The sequence below is a fragment of the Pantherophis guttatus genome, chromosome 1 (genome assembly GCF_059756535.1).
Source record: "Pantherophis guttatus breed Tessera chromosome 1, ASM5975653v1, whole genome shotgun sequence".
NCBI classification, from domain to species: domain Eukaryota; kingdom Metazoa; phylum Chordata; class Lepidosauria; order Squamata; family Colubridae; genus Pantherophis; species Pantherophis guttatus.
In genome coordinates, this window is record NC_142063.1 from 337920476 (window position 1) to 337941673 (window position 21198).

A 21198-nucleotide genomic window follows, 5' to 3' on the forward strand; every position below is an offset into this window, starting at 1 on the left:
GTTGCTTTGTCTACCTCTCCTACGAATTCATGGAAGATGAATATCAAAATCTCACGGGAATTGCCAAGCTCAAGATTCTGCGGTTCCCAGTTGAAGACAGTGGGGGGGATGGGTGTCATTCATTCTTATTGAAATATTGTGCATTATCTACTGATCAAATGAAAAACTTTGTCTTTTGCAATTTCAATCTTTTTCCACAGCCTACTTTCTTGAGATCAAGAGGTGGATTCTTTTTGTATGCCACCTTTTGTGGGATGTTATGAATTGATATGATTTATGAATTTATATAGCTCCCTGCTCACCGGAAGATATCCTGGGCAGCCAAGAAATCATTAAAAACCAAGTCAAGTTAGAAATAATAATTAGATGGAATTTTGTGCTAATTTTTTTTTAAAGAATGAATTCATTTCAGGATTAAAAATGAGACAGGTTGGATTTAAGATGAAAATTACTTAATAGAAAGAAGGGCACAAGGCACAACTTTCCCCCCTAATTCCTTTCTTCTTTACCGCATTTTTTTGACTATAAGACGAACCTAAATTTAGAAGAGGAAAATAACAAAAGAAAAAGCTTTGGCCTCCCTTTTTTCGGCCCTTTTGCAGTCTTTTTTCAGCCTGTTTCTGGGGCTTTTTTCGGCCCTTTTTTCCGGAAAAAAAAAAACAGGCCAAAAAAAGCCTCAAAAACTCACCAAAAAGAGCCTTGAAAATAGGCCCGAAAACAGGGCATGTGGAGGTCAAACAATGGCTGGCGGGCGGGCGGGCAGAGCTTCAGAAATATTCAGTCTATAAGACATTTTCACCCCCTTTTGGGAGACAAAAAAGTGCATTTTATAATCCGAAAAATACAGTATTTATTTTTCTGTTGCCTGGAACCCCCCCCCCCCAAATTTCTTCTTGGGCCTACCAGGCCATCGCGTGCCAGGAGCAGGGGGTGGGGTGGGGTTTGCACGCGCAGGGCAGGGCACATAGAATTATCGGTGTGGGTACGCGCATGCGACCCTCCCCTGCCCCCCCCTCCTGGCACGCGATGGCAAAAAGGTTAGCCATTACTGCCATATACCATTTGACTGACACAGAAAGAAGTGGAAGAATCAATCTGTCAGACCTAGAAGCCATCTTTTGGAACACTGACACAATCCTTAGGATTTGGAAATTACATTTCTGCTTATCCAGTCTAAAATAGCATTTGTCCTTTAAAAACACATAATGGCGGTTGGTACCTTCAAAGTAATTATCTTTGGTTATAACACAAATTGCACATATCTTTAAATCCTTCCTTATTCTCTCCACATGTAAATAACCAGCCTTTGAATTCTGATTTTTTTTTTTGTACAATGATTTAATATACATATCAAAAAAATTCAAACAAAATATAGTCAGGCATTTTAAGCAATGCATACATTCTTTGTATCTGCATGTCCAGATGATAAACTGAAGGCAAAAGCTAGGAAAAACTAGGTTGTTTGTCTTTGGTAGTTCACCTAGCATTTTGCCTTGATATGACAAAGCCTCACAGGATAATGAAAAAGAAAACTTGTGGATAGCTCATTTATTGGAAGTCTTCAGGCAGGAATTCGAAAGTTTAAGGACCTCACATGCTCCCAAAGAAACTTTCGCTGCAAAATTAAGGCCTCCTTGGGAAAGGAGATATCCCTGCTAAATGAACTGTCCATCCTGTGTTGGGGGCTTCAAGAAAATTCCCCGTTTCTACCTTGTAAGATCAGGGATGGGCAACTATGGCCCCTTTATGGCCTGTGGACTTCAATTCCCAGAATTCCTGAGCCAGCTATGGTGTTCCTGAGCTATGCTGGCTCAGGAATTCTGGGAACTGAAGTCCACAGGCCATAAAGGGGCCATAGTTGTCCATCCTTATTGTAAGATGAACAATGCAGGGTCGGCTTTGTATAGCTCACTTAATGTACATGACAAAAGCTGTTCAAGATCTTGCCAGCGTTTATCTAACGTGAGAATGACTGTCTTATTTTACACAGCACCGATTTTGCTGGTGGCTCCGGAGACAACAGACACATGAATGTATGGGCTGGATGTATTGTGCAAGTTGGTATAATGGTTCTTACATCTGGAGGAAAAGAGGCAAACACTGGTGAGTCTCAGAGGCTTTTACACTGTGAATATACCCTCATGCACACACTTATATACACATGGACTCCTGTCTGTCCATGCATACTACACACTAGTTAAAAAAAGCAATCTCAAAAGATATACATGGATAGCACATAGCAGCTTACATCCAATTATGTACAAGGTTTCACAGTTAAGAGCTTTCTTTTGAAAAAGCTATTCCACAACTTCGGGACACATACCTACTCTTGATGTTTTTCTATAAATAATACCTTTACAAATTCAAAGTGGTCCATATTTGGGAACTTGATTATCTAGTCTCAGGAAATAAAGCCATGTATAAAACCTGTGGACCACTGAAGCTCAAAGGGCTTTAAAAAGCCTGATGCACTTTTATTCATTCCTGATTGTTTTTCTAACTCCGGTAGGAAAGGAAAGAGATGATGGCTGAAGGAACAGGCAGGGTCTCCACTTTTCTTGTAGGCATCACCCGTCTGACAGCCATCCGACACAAATGCTGGAGGCTGGGAATGTGTTTGGGAGAGGTCCAGAAATACACACTTCCGTCCTGTGTTCTGTGGGGGAGGAAAAAAAACCCATACAGAAATAAATTAAATGCCGTGCATTTGCTTTTTCTCCAAGGAATACTAGCTGTCATACAGAGTGCAATCCTCATCCTCAACTGGGGGGGATGGAATCCAATCTCTATAGAGCAATGTTTCTTGACTGTGGCAAGTTTAAGATGTTGGACTTCATCTCCCAGAATTCACCAGCCAGTATGAGCGCAAAGTGTGGCTATGTTGGATGCCCAAAGAAGGGCGCAATAACACCCTTGCTCTGTGAACTGCATTGGGTGCTGTTTTGCTTCCAGGTCTAATTCAAGATGTTGGACATCACCCATAAAGCCCTACATGGCATAGGGCCAGACTAATTATAAAACTGGCTTTGCCCTATTGTATCAGCCTGTCTCATTTAATAAGGCAGGGAGGGTATGTTGTAAACCAGTCAAAAAATCCAACTGGTGGGGTCTAGAAAGAGAGCCTTCCCCTATGGAATATCCTTTCCCCGGAGGTGAGCCAGCCTTCCCCCCCCCCTTCCTGGTTTTCCATTAAGGAGTCAAAATTTGGCTCTGCGGACTTGCGTGGGAGGCACAAAAGACCATCCAATCATGGGGCTGCTTGGTACCACGAGAGCCCTCCCTCTGTCTTTATTGATCAACTTTAACAGTTAGATTGCCTTCTTGGAATTTGGTGACCTTTTGAAATTGCTGTTGTTTTATAATCTTATAATTTTAAGTTTTTAAATCCGAAATGAACCTCAATATTTTAATTCTAATCTTATATGCTATTTTGTATTATACTGTAAACTATCCAGGGCTTCTCTTTGAGAAGGACGATCTAGAAATACAAAATATTACATACATAGATACATACATACATGGCTTCTTAACTCTTTCTAGAGGACAGTGAGTTGGATCCAGAAAAACCCATCTAACTCATCTGCTGCCAAGGTTATTAATACCCCCCAGCTAATGATTATGCAATTTCTGTGACACCAAAATACTTTTTTAAAAATAGCCAAATTCTGAGAGATTGCCAATCTTGGCTAACTGAGGGATGCCCTTCAAACTTGCAAGGGCACAACAGAGCCTGTTTGATTTTATGGGGTCAGAAAAGGACCTGGCAGGTAGGCATGCTTTGTATTCTGCGCTGGGTTCCCGGAGGGTATAAAGGTGGGATCTACAGCTAACAAATAAGTTAAAATCGTTGGTCCAGTCACTCACTCGCAACCCACTGAGTTGTTGTGATGGGGAAAGCAGGAACAGGAAGGAATATCATGTATGTTTCTCATCTTGAATTACTTGTAAATAAAAGCTGGATAAAAGTCAAATGAACAGACAGACAGACCAACAACAGAGTAAGTAATTGTAAATGTATAATATTTTCTCTTGCAAAGTCTCCTTACCCAGCAGCTAAAACACTGCCATCAGTAGAAAAGGCACAGCAAAGTCCATTCTTTAAAGGTGCAACTTGCACAGGGTAATCCTCATCAATTCTCCAGAACCGAACCAGCCTGAAAGAAACAGCAGCAGACAAATTAAGAGGCCTGATTGCGATATCTCTGGCAAACAGTTTTGCTTATCCCATGCCTCAGATGGCTTCCAGAGGATTCTCAAAGGAACTGAGGACCCATGAAGAAACATAAATACAGTTTGGGTGTGGCTTTGAATTAGCCAACTGGATGCAAACTGTAAAAATAGTTTTGAGTCCAGGCCAGAACTGTAACCCAAACAAGCGCCTCAGACAAGATCCTTCCTAGTTCTAATATAAAGATATAGAGAGGAAGGGAGGAAACACATTCAGATTTGCAAGATTTTGTTCATTAAAACCTTATAATGAAAGTGGAATTGGCTTATATACTTTGTTTTCCTGGTCTGGTCTACCTGGGAGGGCTGATGCCTGATATTTAAACCACAATAACTGGTTTATGCAAAATATCCATCCAAAGGCAGACAAACAACAATTGGCTTCCCATAAGGTGCAAATGCAACCATTGTAACTCAGCAGCAATCCAAAATAATGTACAACCTTTATAGGAGCAAAGGGGAAATTGTATTTCTTGCTGAAACAGAACATTCAGGCTCATTTTTGTTCCTGTGCATGAAGTCTCATGCTTCCACACAGTTTTAGAGGTGGCCAGGGGACTGTCCCCTTTGTACCTCAAACCCATTTAAGGGTCATTTTGTGAAGTATGCAACTACAATTGGCCACTCCCAAATTATGAGGTACCCAATTGTCTTATTTAAGAATAGCATTCTGGACTTCAGTATGTTCATGCCCAAATCTTGCCTTATCCATTTTATGCATTTTTTACTCAACCCTGAGTAAAAAGATCCTGTTGTTCCGCCAGGCCGGGCTATCAACATAATAATTTTAAATTGGGGTATTTTAAATTTTTGGGGTTTTAATCCGGCCAAATCTATTTAATTATTTTTAATCATTGTTGTGTCTTGTGTTTGTAAATTGGCTGTACACCGCCCTGAGTCCTTCGGGAGAAGGGCGGTATAGAAATAAAATTATTATTATTATTATTATTATTAACTGTCCCGGGGTGTCAAACAAAAGGCCCACAGACCAGATTTGGCCCACAATGTGGTCGGATCCAGTCCGCGGGGCCATCCTGGAAAGTGTAACAAGCCAACCCTGCGTCGTTTCGGCCTGGTCTACCCAATGTGGTTTCTACCCAGTGCGAAGAGGAAACATGGCAACCGTTTGGGGAGTGGTGTCAAGCTGGCCATTCCCACTCAGTTGGCCACAACCCCCCCCCCCACCCCACCCCCGAGGCCAACCACAGCCGATACGGCCCTCAATGAAATGGAGCTTGACACCCCTGGTCTAGACTCTATGGAGATTCTCAATCATTTAGGTCATGGTTGTCCCGAAGGCGCTTTTTTCAAAAGGCAACTGGATTTTCTTGGGTTTTTTTCTTTCTTGAAAACATTTTGCTCCTCATCCAAGAAGCTTCCTCAATTCTAAATGACAATCGGTTAGAACTGAAGAAGCTTGGATGAAACACAAAAAATTTTCAAGAAAGGAAAAAACTAAGAGAGTCCCATTGCCTTTTGGAAAAAAGCACCTTTGGGATTTCTATTCAGCTGTATCTCTGGAAAGCCTTAAAAGAAGACAAAAGGCTCGGACTTATCTTTCTTTCCCTGGAGACCATGAAATTGAGAGCATTCTCCCTGGCAAGCTCTAATCTAGCATATTGCCAACCAGCACAAATCCCAGTGAAAGATTGCAATTGTACTTTTAGGTGTGATGAACCAGATCTTTCAGGCCCTCATCTGCTCTTATTACAATGGCAGGTTATTTTATGGTTTCCTTACTAGCTGAACTCCAGAGGGCACCGACTATTATCTGTTAGCAGACAGAAATGTCCGACAGATATATATAAAGCTGCTACATTATGCGTTGCACTTCATTAACTTTTGACAGGTTTTTTTCTCTTTTCCTTTCTAATATGAATTAACCTTTGACACTTAATGATTACTCAGAGCTGACCATAGTCACTGAATCATCACAGTTCTATTTTATTTCCTGAATGGGCTGCACTTTCTGACAGAAAGCATGCTCAGGAATTCTGGGAGTTGAAGTTCAACAGGTCATAAAGGGGCCATGGTTCCCCACCCCTAATCTAGATTATCCCACAACTTTCCCAAGCATGGCTGATTAGGATACAAGGCGAATCCATTCTATGACAGCAAGGATCAACATTTATTAAATCCTGTCCTTGACATTCTTTCTTGATTTTTAAGAGAGCTTTAAAAGCATTTTTAAAATCTAACTTTGGCTTTTTTTTAAACAAAAAAATCATTTGAGATATTTGCCTTTCTTGCTGATTATACTTGACATTATCTTGCCTCTGGCTCAGTTACTGCTCAGGCAGCCGCTGTAGAAAATAAATTATAAATAAATGATTATATTTTAATCTGATTATCATGGATCATCTTTAATGGCAGTTAGGGCCGTATTTTTCTCATCCACTTAAATGAACCAATGCCGGGGTTTACCGAACAAGATTATTTTCTCGACCAGCAAGAACTAGCATAATCCAGCACGCTTCAATATATACGTACTTATCATCAGCAAGTGTTGCAATATGCAGTCCATCATGACTGAAAGATAGAGATCTGACCCAACGGTCATTGGCTCCTCCAGCAAATATTGGAGTTGGAGGGGGAAACAGATGCCTGTGGACAAAAATGAAACTTTATATCAAAGTTTTGGAAGCAGTTGCATTTTATTTCATCTTTAAGATCTACAACAGAGGTCCCTGGGATCTGTGACTAAGTGCTAGAGAATGAAGGAAGATCTATGAAGCTCTCCCAGCTTCAATTGCAGAATTGCATTTCCAAAATCTCTCCTTTTTCAATCTGCTTGGACAGAAGCCAACAGTTAAATTAACATTCTGTTTATTATTTTCAAAAAGGAAGATTTTTTTTTCAAAAGCATTTTAGGACTACTCAACAACCTACAAGGTGTAGACTAGCTTAAAGCAATGTGCCGAATGACACACAGGTAGTCCTTGACTTAGAAATAATTATTGAGCCCAAAATTTATGTTGCTAAGCGAGACATTTGTTAAGTGAGTTTTGCCCCATTTTACTTTTTTGCCACAGTTGTTAAGGGAATAACTGTCATTGTTAAATTAGCAGCACGGTTGTAAAGTGAATCTGGATTCCCCATTAACTTTCTTGTCAGAAGGTGATCACATGACCCAGGGACATTGCCACCGTCATAAATATGAGTCAGTTGCCAAGCATATTGATCATGAGATCATGGCCATACTGCAATGTTTATAAGAGTGAAAAATGGTCATAAGACAGGTTTTTTAGTATTGTTGTAACTTCAGTCACTAAACTGTTATACTTTGAGGATCACCTGTATTGATATTCAGAAGTCAATAAATTACCACAATAGTTTAACACTCTGTATTAGTACTTTAACAGTTCGCAGAATCCTAAGTCTCCAAGATGAGCCAGAGCTTTCCTATATTCTTTTGATCTCAAAAATGCTTCCCACTGCTGCCCCATAAGAAGCAGCCATCAGTGTTTATAAAGGTAAAGGTTCCCCTCGCACATGTGTACTAGTTGTTCCGGACTCTAGGGGGCGGTGCTCATCTTTGTTTCAAAGCCGAAGAGCCAGTGCTGTCCGAAGACGTCTCCATGGTCATGTGGCTGGCATGACTAAATGCCAAAGGCGCACAGAACGCTGTTCCCTTCCCACCAAAGGTGTTCCCTATTTTTCTACTTGCATTTTTTATGGGCTTTCGAACTGCTAGGTTGGCAGAAGCTGGGACAAGTAACGGGAGCTCACCCCATTACGCGGCACTAGGGATTCGAACTGCTGAACAGCCGACCTTTCGATAAGTTCAGTGTCTTAGCCACTGAGCCACCGCGTCCCTTCTATCAGTGTTTATAGGTGTTTCCAAATTGCCCAGAGAGAGGGGTGGGGTTTTTTTTTGTGTGTGTGTGTGTGTGTGTATGTGTGTCTGGGGTACAGAGAATCTCAAGATGGAAAAAGAAGGGGAAAATCCATTCTGCATGAATAAAATTGAACACACCCCTATTGTTCCCCTGCTGTCATTGTTTTGAGCCTACCCATGCTGATTGGGGAATTCTGGGAGTTGAAGTTCATACATCTTGAAGCTGCCAAAGTTAAGAAAGAGTGGACCAGACCAAGGCACAGGCTTACCCAAACTCCATCAATATTGCTCCAATATGGGGGTCCCAGATATAGACACGGGTGTCGTAAGATGCAGTAGCCAGCAAGGCTCCATCAGGGGAAAACTCACAGGCTACAACATCGTGATGATGCCCCTCCAGTTTTCGGATGAGGGTGTATTTATCCATATTCCAAAGCAATACCTGTAATCAAAACAAGGCCATGTTATAGTTCTGCTCAATTCCAGGGGAAGCATTTTCACCCAGCCCACCCCTCCCCCACCCCAGAACTTTGTACTAGTACTTGGAATTAAAATTAAAGGCCAAGCATGATGAACTACTAAAATTAAAGAATATGCTCAGTGTCGTATTCAGAATTACAGAAATTAAAGTACACATGCAATGCTAACATGTTAAGTGTTATTCGTATTGTAAACCAATAATATATAAAGATAAGTGTCAAGTGGAAATTTAACAGTGTAGGGTTCTTAACTGAAAGGCATGTAATATTTATCTACTTTTAAAATAACCGTAATAGGGTTAAAGTACTAACATCCCCATTCTGTTCAATTATCTACCCCAAATTTAAGAAATATACAGACAGAAAAAAAAAAGGAAGGTTAACATATTGTTACTCCCGTGGAATTCCCTGTGAGTTTAAGACCACTTGTTTACAAGAGGCTTGGATCGCCAACGACAGCCTAGGAAGAGAAACAGATACTGCAAGCAAAAACAGGTATTGTCACAGCCAAATGACATGACTTGGCAAAAACAAAAATTAATCCAAGTTATTAAAAGTATGGACATTTTAAGCTTACTTTTAAGCATAAAAATCAAACATTATTGCCAGGCTCTTTCCTTAAATAAGGTTTCAATAAATAAGCATTTCTACTGGCAGGCATGAGTCAAATACAGTTCACGTGCATTTAAATAATTTTTGTCACATTGCGGTGATTTTAAGCACGTCTGGGAGAATCTATCAAATTTATACTACACACTTCTGTGTATTATCAACAGTCTAGCAATGAAAACAAATCTGCACAGAAGATGGGTTGTGGTTGTTATTTTAATAACACAAAATAAATATATATTGTAAATCACTCTGAGCCTTAACACTAGGCAGAGTTTTTAAACATACGATCGCACAACATGAATTTGTGCATAATATGTAGAACAAGTAAGTTCTTTAAGTCTCTGTTATGTTACTATAACAAAACTTTGTTAAATCAGCTACAGTAAACTGACAATTGCCTCAAAGTTAATAGACTCCAACATTCCGTAGGAATGGAAAACTAAAACATTAAAGTTGATAGGGTTTTTTTTCTTTAAAAAGGAGTCAGTGGCTCTCACCAATGAGAAAATAAAAAAGAAAAGAAAGGGGGAAAAAAAGCAGAAGGTGGACATCAACCAGCACCTGCGTACGTACAGTACACCCTGCAGCCGAATGCAAGGTTACTTCGTCCTATGGTAAAGTTCGCCTCCAGCCTGGTAGCCGGAGGTGCCAATCTTTCTGCCCAGCTAACACCATTGTGCGCTTGTCTGAGTGGTGCCAGCTTACCCTCAATCACACCAATATTGCTGCCACCACCTGTGACAGGGAAAGCAAGAAGCTTATGGAAAACACACAGCCTAAAAGATCAAGGCATACATCCACATCTGTTCTGTTTAAGACTTTACTGACTAATCTGCCCTCTCTATGCCACTGCTTCATAATATTAAAATATGTTCTCCCCCAATCCCCCACCATGCTAACCTGGCTAAGCTGCTAAAATGAAGCCAGGATTCTTGCTAGCCCAGAGGATGGACAACTTGGTCAACGCTGAAGGCCACTGCAGAAGAATTTAAAAGTCGACTAACAGCCGCAGCACCCACCCAAAGCCAAAACATTCTTTTTGCAAGAATTTGGCTGGGGTAAGTCAAAGTAAGGGTAAGAGCTGTGCAATTATGCGATGGCATAAAATCAATTCTGAAGCGGTGGCTCTGAAGTAGGATACAAAACCACACCCCAAACTCTTTTTATATTTTTGTTTTAAACAGGATGTTTTTTTTAAAAAGAAACTTTTAACCCAAAAGCTTTACGAAAGTGAATCTGGGCCATCCTCCCAGTTCATTGCAAGCCTTGGATTTTACTCATTATTTTTCCAGGCTTACAGCCCACCATTCATTTTAGAAATTTTTAACTTTTTGCAGGAAATGTAGAATTCCTGATCCCAACAAAACTCTTGACACCATATAAATAAGCCTCAGGAGACACAAGTTGCCCACCCGTAAATGAGTTCAATCTGGAATTTATTATGGTATATATAAGAAACTAAGTCTCACATATGCTTCTCAAAACTTAGTCCCCCTGATTAAAACTAATGGCTTCCCTCCCAAGCTAGTTTCTACAACTTCCAGTCTTCAGAACCTGAGCCTCTCAAGATGTTTTTCCAATAGCATCACTGACCATTTGCCATCTTGACTGGACTATCCCACGTTAAAGAACATCTGGAGAGAATCAGGTTGGAGAAGGCCCCTTAATGTTGAAAATTAACTTAATTCTGAACTTTGAAGCAGGGCATTGCAGTTTTATTTAAAACATATCATACTAGCTCTTTACAAGGCACAAGGGTTGCTTGTAGTTAAATAACCAACCAACCAACCATAAACCAAGGAATGTTTATGTTTATGTTTGTTTAGGTTTAATTAAATTTATATACCGCCCTACTCCCGAAGGACTCAGGGCGGTGAACAGGCTATTGTATTATTAAATAGGAGAGCAGCCCAGGCTTTAGGAGGAAAATATAAGAGGCACCAAGAACAAAACATGTATTTCTATTAATATTAAAACCATTTCTTCTTAAATCGGAATTTGTATTTTATTTGTAAAAAATTATGGAACAGATGGAGACATGCAGAGATTCATTTTCTCTGAATCTAAAAGCAATGCAGTGTCAGCTCAGTAACACCTAACTGAGCAACCTTATGCTAATTACTGTAAATATTTTGGTCATGCAAATCCTCACATCATCATCAAAGCAGCATGACGCCAAGCACAAACATATTTTTATTTTAAGATTCCAAATTATTCTTTGCTCACAACTGAAATACACGCTGAAGATCATGAAACTTTGATACCTACTGTTTTATTGGTTCCCACAGAGCAGAGGATGGAAGAATCAGGAGAAAAAGCACAGCTATACACCCAGTTTGGGTGTCCTCTTAATACTTTCATCATATTTCCTGGAAAATTAGAGAAGAAAATGGATTGGTATCAATCGCTCTCTGAATTATAGTGATTTGGGGCTTTGTCTACGTAATTCCCACCGTTCTTTGCCTGCCCAAAGTTAAACTAAATTAAACTGCCCACTTAAAAAAATTCCAACACTACAACCAAGTAAAAATGATAAAAAAATCCAAAAAAAGTGTTATATTATTGGGGAATATAATATCTTGTATTATATTCATAATATATCTTAACTTATCGTGTTCCTGATGGTAGCAGGACATTGGTCATTCTTTAAAGTGAATAGAAAAAAAATTATCAGCTTTCCATCTTCTCACCAAGAAAGTGGTGCCATTTAATAAGGAGCAACGACTTTTAAAAATGAATTGTAGCAACTTCCCTACAAGTAGGGAGTCAAATTTCAATACATCTGAGGTTGAACCAGGGTGGGTTTCACAGGTGCAGAACATAATTTCAAAATTCCATTCAATTTATTTAGAACAGGGGTGTCAAACTCGTGACCCGCAGGCCAGATGCGTCACGTGCTGGCCCCGCCCCCGCGAAAGGGGAAAAAGTCCCGATACGTCATGTGATGACGTCGTGATGACATGAGTTTGGCACCCCTTGATTTAGAACATGCTGCTGTTACTGAATAAATGGCTCCCTGATCTTTTATTATCCCTTGTAGTAAAAGGATCTGTAATGTATTTCCTGCCAAGGACCACATGTAATCTTTAAGAAGCATGCTACAAGGTACAAACCAAAAAGGGCTAGGTGTTTTATGTGCCTTAATTTTAATTTAAGTTAGTATAGCAATTTGTGGTATATTTGTTGTATTACAACAGTAGTGACTTCTAGGAGAATTAGAACACCCAAGATTTTGGTGACTCTATAACACAGTTGTCCCTTTCCCGAAAACATACCATCATCCTTTAGGTCCCACACTCGTAATGTTTTATCTCTTGAGGCCGATACTAGTATCAGGCTGCCATCAGGGGCAAAAGTCAAGTGTCTGACAACTTCAGTATGATCCATTAAGTTAAGGAGGAGCTTCCCTGTTGGAAAAATGCATTTTACTCTTCAAATTGCACTTATGACTATGTGCTTGATATTCCATAGTTAAGGCAGAGGACAAAGATCATCCTATGAAATTATTGCAGCTCTTGAGACGGTTTTAAATTGAGACGCTGTAATAGTTTTCCTTTCTCTATTATTACTTTGAACATATAGAATAGAATTTTTTATTGGCCAAATGTGATTGGATACACAAGGAATTTATCTTGGTGCATATGCTCTCAGTGTACATAAAAGAAAAGATGCGTTCATCAAGAATCGTAAGGTACAACACTTAATAATAGTCATAGAGTACAAACAAGCAATCAGGAAACAATATCAGTATAAATCGTAAGGATACATGCAAGAAAGTTACAGTCATAAGTGGAAGGAGATGGGTGGTGGGAACGATGAGATTATTAATAGTAGTGCAGATTTAGTAAATAGTTTGACAGTGTTGAGGGAAATTATTTGTTTAGCGGAGTGATGGTGTTCGGGAAAAAACTGTTGTCTAGTTGTTCTGGTGTGCAGTGCTCTATAGCGTTGTTTTGAGGGTAGGAGTTGAAACAGTTTATGTCTACGGTATGAGGGGTCTAGAAATATTTTCACAGCCCTCTTTTTGACTCGTGCAGTACACAGGTCCTCAATGCAAGTCAGGTTGGTAGCCATTGTTTTTTCTGCAGTTCTAATTATCCTCTGAAGTCTGTGTCTGTCTTGTTGGGTTGCAGAACCAAACCAGACAGTTATAGAGGTGCAGATATATAATTCATATACATTTATAAATCTTGAAAAGTAATTGTAGCATCCAATGCCATGAGACCCAAATTTTTATATTGTCTCTGCCTGCAAACAATTGAGTGCTATTTTATGTTTTATAATATCAATATAGGAAGTTTTAAATGCATGTGAAGTTTTGGCTCAAGCGCCCTGTAAATTCTCTGTGACAAAAAAAAAGGAAGATTTTAGATGGTATAACTTTCTACATTCTTTAGCCAAAATAGGGAATAAATTATTGTACTGAGCCTTTGAGAAACAAAGTGTATCTATTTTACCCTCAGCCTCCAGATTCTCATTCTCCAAAATAAACCTAGAACCTTTGGAGAATTCCCAAAATTTTATAATTAAAATACAGACTTGACCCCCAAAAGACTGTCCATCCACGTTGCCACACAAGACAAGTTTGCTCCAGCAGGGATGGGTAGCCATTCTACATACACTTTGAGTTCTGTTAGCATGAGGTGGGCATTTTCACAAAATGGCTGCCTGAGAAAACTTGCTTATTCATAAAATGGCTGGCATGTTAGCCATAGCCAGTTACAAAACAGCCACTTATCAGAGGGTGAACTAGACCAGGGGTCTCCAATCTTGGCAACTTTAAGACTTGTGGACTTCAACTCCCAGAATTCCTCAGCCAACAAAGCTGGGAGTTGAAGTCCACAAGTCTTAAAGTTGCCAAGGTTGGAGACCCCTGAACTAGATGACCAAGATATTCTCTACTGTTATAATGGGATCTCTGTGGGCCCAACAACCCCACTCCCCAATAAATAGGAGGTTTTCCCTATTAGAAACAGTTTCCTATTTAAATAATCAGGAGGAGCAGAGAGATTGATGAGTAGAAAAACAAACATCAGAGAATTTAGTATCCCAGGGATGTATACAAAATGGAACAAATCATTTTAGGAAGTCCTGCCAAACCATTCAGGGGTGGCTATCATTCAGCATAAAAAAATGTTACTGTGGTTCCAGATTTGGACTGGGAAAATACTCACAGGAATCCCAGAATTATTTTCCAAAGTAGAAGACTGGTGCACCCATATGTCTCACTGGCTTATCCTCATCTCTAATTTTCCTATCATAATTTCTTTCCTCCACCATTTCGCAGCCTCCCACAACTTTGAGGTTACCTTGCTCTCTACCTGCCCCTATGAACACTCCCAACTGACAATTCCAGCTCAGTCTGTATCGGGAACAATCCCTTTCTCTCTTATCCAGACCAAACATGCTTATTACAGCTTTTACGTGAACCAACCACCCAAAACCAGCTGTGCTTGTACAGAACAGTTTGTGCACACATTATTTTGCACGCTTTCTCTGTGTTGCCTGTCCCTGACCTTTATGGCAGTCCTTCAAATATTTGAAGGCAGTTATTTTACCACCCCTGGTTGTCTTTTTCTGATGCTAAGCAAATCCTTTCGATATCCCTTTTGATCTCTAGGCCCTATATTTAACTAATGAGGTATTACACATAACTTATGTTTATTTTGTTTTTTTTAAAGAAACCTTTGATCCCAAACAGGCCTCTTTTAAGTCAATATACTTGAGTTATCTACTGGATAAACTTTATAAAAAAGTGCCAGGATAACTTATCTCCCAAGCAGTTTCAAGATTTTAATACAAAAGCCACTGGTTCAACATTTAAGGTTTATGCAGCACAATGCTGTTTATAGTTTAAGTTTGAAGAATTGGGCATCAACTTGTATTCAGATAAAATAAAAGTTAAACTGGACGAAAATTACAGTTGCACTTTTCAGGAAGTGAAATAATTTATACTAAATGAACACATACAACAGTGGCTCACAAGTAACAATAATTTTTTCACTTATGGTATACCATTCTTGCTTCTCTTCTAAATAAAAAATAGAAATCTTTCTCTCCAGATATCACTAGCTTCCTCTCAATTCCAACCAGCAAGTATTTTATTACTTATTTATTAAACAAATGTATAGCCACCCAATTCACATATAGGTGACTACCGGCAGCCTACAAAATGAAAAAAACCCATCATATAATAAAATCCATTGCCACCCACTCCCAATGGCAGCGACAACACAATCAAATTTGCCATTTGATTAGCTCCATCACCATTCACGATGCCCAGGCCTGCTAACAAATCTACGTTAAGGCCTTTCAGAAAAGCAGCAGAGTGGGATGGGCGCAAATGTACCTTGAGGAGAATGTTCCATAAAAAACGGGCCACCACCAAAAAGGCCCTTTATCATGGTCCCACCAGATGATAATCTCCAATCAATGGGACCTATAACATGCCCTGTCTTCCTGTTTTGGTGGGCTGAATAGAAGTAATAGGTATAACTGGTCAAATAACCTGGTCCCAACTCATGTAGGTGTAAGGCTGGTGGAAGCTGTACTATGGCAACATCTGAAGGGGGCTAACCTCATTGTTATTTTAGAAGGAAAGCAAGACACATGAGCTCTCTCAAAATGTCCTTCCTTACCTGTATAGGCATCCCATATTTTGATGCGTCCATTGGCTAAGCCTGTTGCTAACAGAAGCTGGTCTTGACCAAATCTGAACCGGTGCCATTCTATATTCACACATCGACTCTGTTTCTCAGGTACCGATGATCCAAATGCAAGACTCCAGACGATGTCGCCACAATCTATGACCTGCTCACAGGGCTTGTTTTTCTGGTCGCCATCACTGTTCTGCCTTGAAAGCTTGGAATGATTTAAGTTGGCAAAGTTCTTTACACCGTGCAATGAGCTGTGGGTGAAAAAATTAAGGGTAAACGTTCTGCAAGAACAAAGTCCTAAAGGCATGCCCATTTATTTAAATATCCTGTTATAAACCAGTATAACATTCCAGCCCTTTGGACTTTAAAGTCCCAAGAACATCAAGAAGGATCATCACTGACAAGGGATTGTGGTTTTCTAGTAAACTCATGTAAATACATTTCTTTATGGAGGTGTCAACAGTCAACACTAACATCAATCACCCCATAATATTGCAATCCAGTATTTAATACATGAAGAAAGATGATGGAATTTTAGCTAGAAGAAAGCATTTTCTCTCTATCCCTAAGAACCAGGCCACTGTTTTGGACAGAAACAAAGCAGAGGGCATATCGAGGCCAAGGTAGAATTAATCCATGTCTTCTAGATTCAAACCCAAATGTCAACCCACTGAGTTACAACTAGCTTGCTTCATCATGAGGCAGTATGATTAAGCCGAAGAACCAATCCTTTGAGGAACCACTCTCTAGGGCTTATTGGATTAGATCAGGGGTGTCAAATTTGCGGGCCGGATGCATGACGCACTGGCCATGCCCACCCGTTTTAGCAAAGGGGGGGGGAAGTCACGATATGTCACGTGGCCATGCGAGTTTGACACCCTTGTATTAGATACTCTCTTCTGTTTAGAACAGAGCAGCCTTTCCTAACATGAGGGATATGGGGAATTTATCCAATATTATTTAGAAGACCAAAAGGTGGGGAAGGTTAGAATGGGTAATCCCCATGAAGCCAACAAGAAAAGACACAACAAACTTAAAGCATATTTTTACTACTGTATAACACTGTGATAGTACATAACACAGCTGCTTGGTAAGTACAGTAATGTGTTATGCGGACTTAGATACTGTGGTTTTAAGTTACAGTTAATGTGTCATGACATATGCTATGTTTAAGCAAACCATAATCTAGCACTATATATATATATTCAGGCAAAATATAACTGAGTTCAATTTGCTATCTTTCCCTGATATTGTATTTAATTTAAATTTAAAAAAAAAATCCATAATAGGAAGACTGTAAAAAGGTCTCAGACAAATAAACAAATAGATTTTTCTAAGACAGCCATACTCACAAGTTCTTAAGGCACTGAGACCAGGGAACAAGCTTTACTAGGCGATGGCCTTGTGACCAAGCGAAGTAGGAGCCATCTGGAGCAAAAGCAACTGTCCAGTTTTCACGGCCACACTTCTTATCAAAAGGAGAAGCTGGAGCTAAGAGTTCTCCTACTGTCCGTGACCGTCCTAAAAAAATAAAGTTTATCATTTGTCAGACATTCAGCAGGTATAACTTCATACCAAAAGTTAAATGTTTTGAACAATTGGGCATGGGTAATCTGATTCCATTTTCAGGTTACACATTCACAATTCCCCACAACAGCAGAATATAAAAAAATATATATAAACCCACAATTTCATAGTCAGAAACATGATAAACAACATAAATCTGAATAGAATCGAAGTATATCAAAAAGAAAATGGCTTGCCATTTCAAAAATTACAAGGGACAAAAAGTTGCAATTCCTCCTGCTACCACATGCAGCACAAATTAGATAGTACAATTGAGGATCAGAAACTATGTGTGGGTTTTTTTTATTGTTGTTGCTGCTTTGAGTCAGATGAGACTTCTGATGACTACACAGTCAAATCCATGAAGGTTTTGGGTGCCATTTTTGGAAGTGGTTTCCCCTTGTCATCTTCCAAAGATAGAGCGAGTGGGACTGGCCCAATCACCCAGCCAGGTGGTTTCATGCCTAAGGCAGGACCTGAACCCAGGTTTCCCTGCTCCTAGACTACTAGCACCTTAACCATTGGACCAAATTAGATGTAGCAACTGGGAAGTAATTTATTACACTATTTATTCAACTGCTACAATTTAAACAACTTTAGTATCTAAAACAGTTAAGTCTCTTTTAATAATTTAAGCAATACAGTCAAAAGGAAAACTTTCGTATCAATGAAAAGCCATATCACTTTGCAGATCATTTTACAAAAGCAAACAATTTGCATTCTGTATGTGCCTGTGGTTTTCAAGCAGTCTTGAAAACTGCATGAACTTGTTCCGTCCAAGGACTTGTGAAATTGGATGCAGAAGTTTTAGTAACTGTTTCTATACTGAGATAATTCATCCCTACTCCCTGAAATTATGATTTGGCTGCTATAGCAGATCTAAAGTCTCTCTGGGTATCTTAAAGATTAACAAAATTATCAAAAAGCTAAACTACAATCAATTTATTCATCTTTGACATGTCACAATTTGCATTTCAGTTGAATTCTCATATGGAGTCTGTTACTTTAAACTGCACCCTCTGTTTTTATGTGTACTGTATGCTATAATTTCTTGAGAAGGGCCAACAGCATATTATAGAGAACACATAAATTGTTAGAAAAGGAAAATTGAAATCATACTCATGAAAGAACATCCATGATATATCAAATGTCTATGGAGAGTCTTAGTCATCCAGGTCATGGTTGTCCCAAAGGTGCCTTTCAATAGGTAACTGACTTCATTTTCTTCTTGGAAATGTTTCCCATCTCATCCAAGAAGCTTCTTCAGTTCTCTTCTTCAGAACTGAAGAAGCTTCTTGGATGAGAAGCAAAATGTCCTCAAGGAAAAAAACAAAGTCCAGTTACCTTTTGAAAACCACCTTCGGAACATGGTACAGCAAGCAAAGTATTACTGGCTATTACTGGCAGGCTGAAGGTAGCATTTTATGCCTTGCCATTCTCTATTGATGCAAGTACAGCCAAAGATAAAAACTCTTTAACCTTCTGATACTTATTCCCATTTGATCAAATCCCTGACACCAGCCTCTTCCTCTCCCTTACTTCCACTCCCATGTTTCTTGTCTTGTGATTGGACTCTAAGTCCACTCCCACACGCCTCCATTTCAATTTGGAACCCAAGTATAAACCACAGCTAATATTGTTTTCTTCAGCCTTGGTTTCTCCAGATGGCCTAAAAACCACCAATCCCTTCTTCCAATCCAAAAATAGGGCCACCAGAAACTCATTCTCCAGATGCCTCTTGCCAGCTAAAGAACTCCATTTGATAATTACATCTGCCCAACGGCCCGTCTCTTCTCCAGACGTGTTGGGACTACAGTCCACGTCATCTCCTTTTTAGTGTGCAAAGGGAGAATGGTGTGAACTACCTTCCTATAGCTGCAGACACTACAAGCCCTTGACTCTGACCACAAAGGCTCTACTGTCAATGTTCCCTTCAATCATCACACCCACCCACATCCTTCAAATAACTGAGGGGTCAGGAGGAGTCTCCTTAGCCACTATTTTTAGAATGGCCAGGGCTGCAATGGGCAAAGCAAAAGATTCTCTTACAGTGGAGCTATTAGGGTCACCATAACCTTCTCCCTATAAATGTAGGGCTGCTTCCAATATCCACCCAGATGCAATTCCTCTGAAATGGGTTGGATCATTCCTATCAAGGCAGAAGCAGCCCGACACCCCTGCAAGCCCACATCAAGTTCCTTCTTCTTTTGCTTGCAAACGGCTTGGCTTGGCTCTCTTTCCCTGTACCCGATTACAGGTAGTCCTCAACCTACGACCACAACGGAGCCCAACGTTTATGTTAAGCGAGAAATTTGTTAAGTGAGTTTTTGCCCCCATTTTGTGAAAGTGAACTACTGCGGTTGTAAAATTGGTAACATGATTGTGGTGGAAGTGAATCTGGTTTCCCCCATTGACTTCGGGACACTGCAACCGTCATAAATGTGAGTCAGTCATCAAGCATTCAAGGGTAAATCACATGACCACGAGGATACTACAACGGTTGTAAGTATGCAAAAACTGTCATGTCACTTTTTTTTTTTCAGTGGCGGCGTAACATTCGCACGGTGACGGAATTGTTATAAGTCGGGGACTACCTGTATTTCTTTTAAGACACACCGAAGTGCTGACATCTGCATTTATGCTATACAAATACACACACACCCCAACAATTCCTATTGCGCACCATTCTTCTTTCCAGAAAAAATGAAGCTTTTGTTCATATGGCAGCATATTCAGGCTTTTAAAATTTTGCTTTTTTAAAAAAAAAGGGCCATTAAGAGCTACCCTAGACAGACTGCCCTTCCCCAACCTGACACCCGCCAGACTTATTAGAGCAGGGATCCCCAAACCTGGCAGCTTTAAGACTTGTGGACTTCAACTCCCAGAATTCTCCAGCCAGCATAGCTGGCTGGAGAATTCTGGGAGTTGAAGTCCACAAGTCTTAAAGCTGCCAAGTTTGGGGACTTCTGTATTAGAGACTCTCATTATTTGTCTCCCCAGAGTCAAACCGAGACCAACATCAGCTGCAAACCAAATAATCGGGAAAATGCCAGACGGGAGAAAATCGACCTTACTTACCTGGGAGGAAGACCGTCCCCAATAAAAATTAATGAGATTTCGTTAAGCAAGCCTGCCCAACATGAAGCTACTTTCCCCCCCTCTTCAAACAGGTCGGTCGATCTATACATACCCAACGGATTTCTCCCAACCGTCCCGCCGTTTATTAACCATAACCCTGGCAACGAAACATTTTTTTTAAAAAAAAACAAAAACCGTGAACGGGCTCTTTCTTACCAATGAGCTTCTCGTTAACACTCGGAGGAAAGCTGGCCATCTACGGAGCGGCCCTTCACTCCGACTCTGAACAAGGGTTTTAAAAAAAAAAATTAAAATAAGAGGCAGATCCGCTAGCCTCTCCCACTCGCAGCCAAAAGAAAGACAGACAAAATGGCCGGCGCGGGGAGCATTATAAAGAGGGGGCGTGGCTTAGCGGATCCTCCGCCAAGCCACGCCCCCTGCGTGAAGGGCGTGAAGCGGGGAGTGGGGAGAAGACGCTCGTTCGGTCTTTTTTTTTCAGCCCCTTTTTCAACGGGGTGAAATCTCTTGTTTCTTTCAGGCTCCCCCTTTTATTAAGTTAGAATACGATAGGCCCACCAGGGAAGATGCTCCGTTGGGAGAATCCATTATGTGAAGGAAAGGGGGAATAGAGGCTATTACTAGGGTTAAAGCAGCTTCTTTTACTAGGGTTATAGCAGCCTTTTTCACGCATTGGGGCATTAATGTCCATTCTGATTGAACTCTGAGACGTTATCTCTCTAGG

General features: G+C 40.2%; 1 protein-coding gene across 1 annotated transcript; it reads right to left on the bottom strand.

Annotated features, from left to right (window-relative positions):
• Nucleotides 1-1317: 1317 nt before the first annotated feature.
• Nucleotides 1318-20818, bottom strand: WSB1 (WD repeat and SOCS box containing 1). The gene is made up of 9 exons (XM_034420750.3): nt 20673-20818; nt 17165-17333; nt 15795-16063; nt 12432-12563; nt 11425-11525; nt 8335-8507; nt 6718-6831; nt 4047-4154; nt 1318-2656 (listed from the first exon to the last, which is right to left on the bottom strand). The coding sequence occupies exons 1-9, from the start codon at nt 20710-20712 to the stop codon at nt 2497-2499; spliced, it is 1266 nt and encodes a 421-aa protein (XP_034276641.1). The 5' UTR covers nt 20713-20818; the 3' UTR covers nt 1318-2496.
• Between the last annotated feature and the right edge of the window lie 380 nt (nt 20819-21198).